Consider the following 3,082-nt stretch of genomic DNA (forward strand, 5'->3'; position numbering starts at 1 on the left):
AAGGGGATTTGGCTGAATCATACAAGTGCTTCCCAATATAAGCCTGACGTTCTTTAATGTACGCATGTAAAGTGTGTTGCACACAGGCTGTAAATGGTACAGTGAACACTTATTTAACCAACAGCATTAACAGTACTCTGGTGCTCTCTTTAACTTTCTGTTTTGAACACTTTCATGGACTTTTCAGACTACAAAGCTATGAATCTTATCCATATAAAACCCTGTTTGAGGGCGTGTTCTGGAAGAGGACTCATGCAGAGGCTTACTATTCCTTGTTTAACAATCCTGAGATGGAATCAGCCAGTGAAACGTCCGTCCTGTCATCAAAAAAGTCAACGGTGAAGAAGAAACCTGAAGCAGCTAGTACGACAACATTAAAAAAGACAGTCGGAATAACTGCAAATATGAAGGAGGCTTTTAAGTAAGTAAATGTAGTGTTTTATTATGAGGTGCATTAAATATGGATTTCAGGGGTTCTAAATTGGAAAAAGTCATTTTCGGGAGATCTGTTTTAAACAATCTTTCTTTAAGCACATCTACTTTTGTTTTGCTGCTTATGGTGTTTATACCAATCAACACTGATATCGACAAATAATAATAAAGGAGTAATACAGTAGTAAAAGCATGTAGATTTAATAACTTTGCAGGAGATGGGTTATTTTCTCTGAATTCTTTTCCGGTCCTTGTTAAATAGTAATGCACTCATGGGCTTTTATAATAGTTTTAATTATGTTGTTACTGTCATAAACATTACAGGCAAAAGCAAAAACAACAAGTAGCAATGTTGTATGATGTACCAGATGCATATGAAATCAGCCAGCATGTCTTGCTCTTCAGCCTTATTGACAGGTAAATACATTTAATAGAGAACGATAAAGGCAATGATGCCATTATTTATGATGATGGTGGTGGTGGTGATGATGAAGACCATGATAAAAATGGAGAAGATGCCGAAGATCGCAGGGATGAGGATGATAAAGATGATGATGAGGATGATGAAGATAATGATGAGGTTGATAATGATGATGATGCTGAGGAGGTTGGTAAGGATGATGATGTTGATGATGATGATGAGGATAATTGGTGATGATGATTATGATGAGGATTGTGATGATATGAGGATGATGAAGATAATGATGAAGTTGATGAGGATGATGATAAGAATGATAGATGATTATGAGGATTATTACTATGTATGATGACGATTATGAGGATGATGACAAGGGTGATGATGGAGATGATGATGAGGTGACAATGACATGGGGAAATTATAGTACTGTAAGAATGAAATGGAGAATACTTTACAGGTCAGTTGAATAATTAATTCGATGATAATGATTTCTAGGGGCAAGTTGAATGTTGATATCTTAGTGGAGCTGTGTCAATTACACCAAAGTACTTCGGCTCAACTTCTCACTTGCATTCAATACAATGATACCATCCAAGATATAATCAACTCAGCGTCTGGACTAAGCAACGTGAGTTCCACAGATCCTTTACCATCTATCCACTCATTCACTGTCCGTTTTCTAACCAAGTAAAGTCACTATTTATTAACAAACATGTTGATCTATTATTAGAGAGTATACAGAGTTGTTGGACTTCTGATTGTGATCTCGGGAGTTTGCAATGCACTTTACTTATGTCTGCCTTTCTCCACCCAGGACTATAAATGGGTACCTGTTAGCATGGTATGGCATAGAACGTATGTGTTATGCTTGGAAAGCAGCATGACTAGGGATAATCCCTAGAGGTGCTATATAAATAAAAAGGGTTGTAAAAACAACACTAGGCAATCTATATGAAAACTAGAATGTTCTGTCTATGTGCCAGCCTGCTATCTGAAAACCAGAAAACACAAGTTATGTATCAACATTGCTAATCAACTCTGTAAATCCACTATCTTTTAAAAATTTCTCAGAATCGTTTTGCTTAGGATATCTTACGGATTGAAATTTAAATGTCATTTTACAACTTGGGGCCTACAGAAAGTGCTGACACCATACCTGTATACCATCAGCATTCATTTCTATTTTATAGAATTTAAGCTACTTTATTCTTTTTGATTATATTTTTTAGGAATACTCCATCTTATTGGAGATTATTGAAAGGTTATTTGAAGATTATCAGAAAAAGCTGCTGCCACTGTTGGACAATTCACTGTAATTCTATTTTTAATTTGTTCCTTTTCTTATTTGAACCCTAGCTATAATTTGAATGTCAAGATTTAAGATAATATCAGTGTCTGAAAAACACTTGAAATTACATTCCACTGGCAGTGTTACAAGTGTTAATAACATATATAGTAATAAATAAAAAATATCTAAGGTTATACAAATATAAAACTATGAGCACCAAACAATAACTATTCATAAAAGATTAAAAGTGAATACAAAGAACAGAAAATTAAACATCATTAAAGAATATTATACATTATTATGCTTTAATTTAATGCTCACATTTAATGCTTTAATTCAATGCTTTAATATTTTATCTTTATCTTTCTTATGCTTTTTACTCACTACTTGGAGAAGACAGTTGTGGTATTACCACAAAGGTCCATGCTTTTATCAAGCTCTCATTAACTCAAAATATAAGTACTGTTAATTCATATGTAGAAGTGGTTTGGTGCAGGCGGGGGCGGTTTGGTTTCCCAACCTCGAGGTCGGGGAGTCAAATTCTTGCTGTGCATTTCGCTTGTGTCCTTGAGCAAGGCACTTTATCTGCATTGCTTCTCTCCACCCAGGAGTATAAGTGGGTACCTGGTAGGGTTAAATGCCAAATGCGCTAAATAGCTTCTGCGCCGTTATGGAATACTGCCCTGAGGAGCTGAGGTTGTGTTTCATAGGTGTTTAATCCAATGACTGGGGTAATGATAATGTGAATTGTGCATAGGGGTCTTTTCATAATGCGCTATTGAAGTCTACCATTATTATTATTATTATTATTATCGTTGTTTATATCAGAGATTTTTTTTTATGTGATGCATTTGTTTTTAATTTTTTTTACAGTTTTGCAAGATCATCTGATGTGCAGACAAGTCACAAGATCATTTCCATGGCAACAAATAAATGCAATCAGT

At 34.9% G+C, this 3,082-nt stretch overlaps 1 protein-coding gene across 1 annotated transcript; it reads left to right on the forward strand.

Annotated features, from left to right (window-relative positions):
• Positions 1-143: 143 nt before the first annotated feature.
• Positions 144-3,082, forward strand: LOC117111885 (the record flags this gene model as incomplete). Its single annotated transcript, XM_033254900.1, is given in 5 exon segments — positions 144-421; positions 757-849; positions 1,346-1,478; positions 2,080-2,162; positions 3,012-3,082. Coding segments are annotated over 5 exon segments (511 nt in total), but the record flags the coding sequence as incomplete, so codon positions are not given.

This window comes from Anneissia japonica, unplaced genomic scaffold (genome assembly GCF_011630105.1).
Source record: "Anneissia japonica isolate Jap-2015-1 unplaced genomic scaffold, ASM1163010v1 scaffold170467_len3082_cov161, whole genome shotgun sequence".
Lineage (NCBI taxonomy): Eukaryota > Metazoa > Echinodermata > Crinoidea > Comatulida > Comatulidae > Anneissia > Anneissia japonica.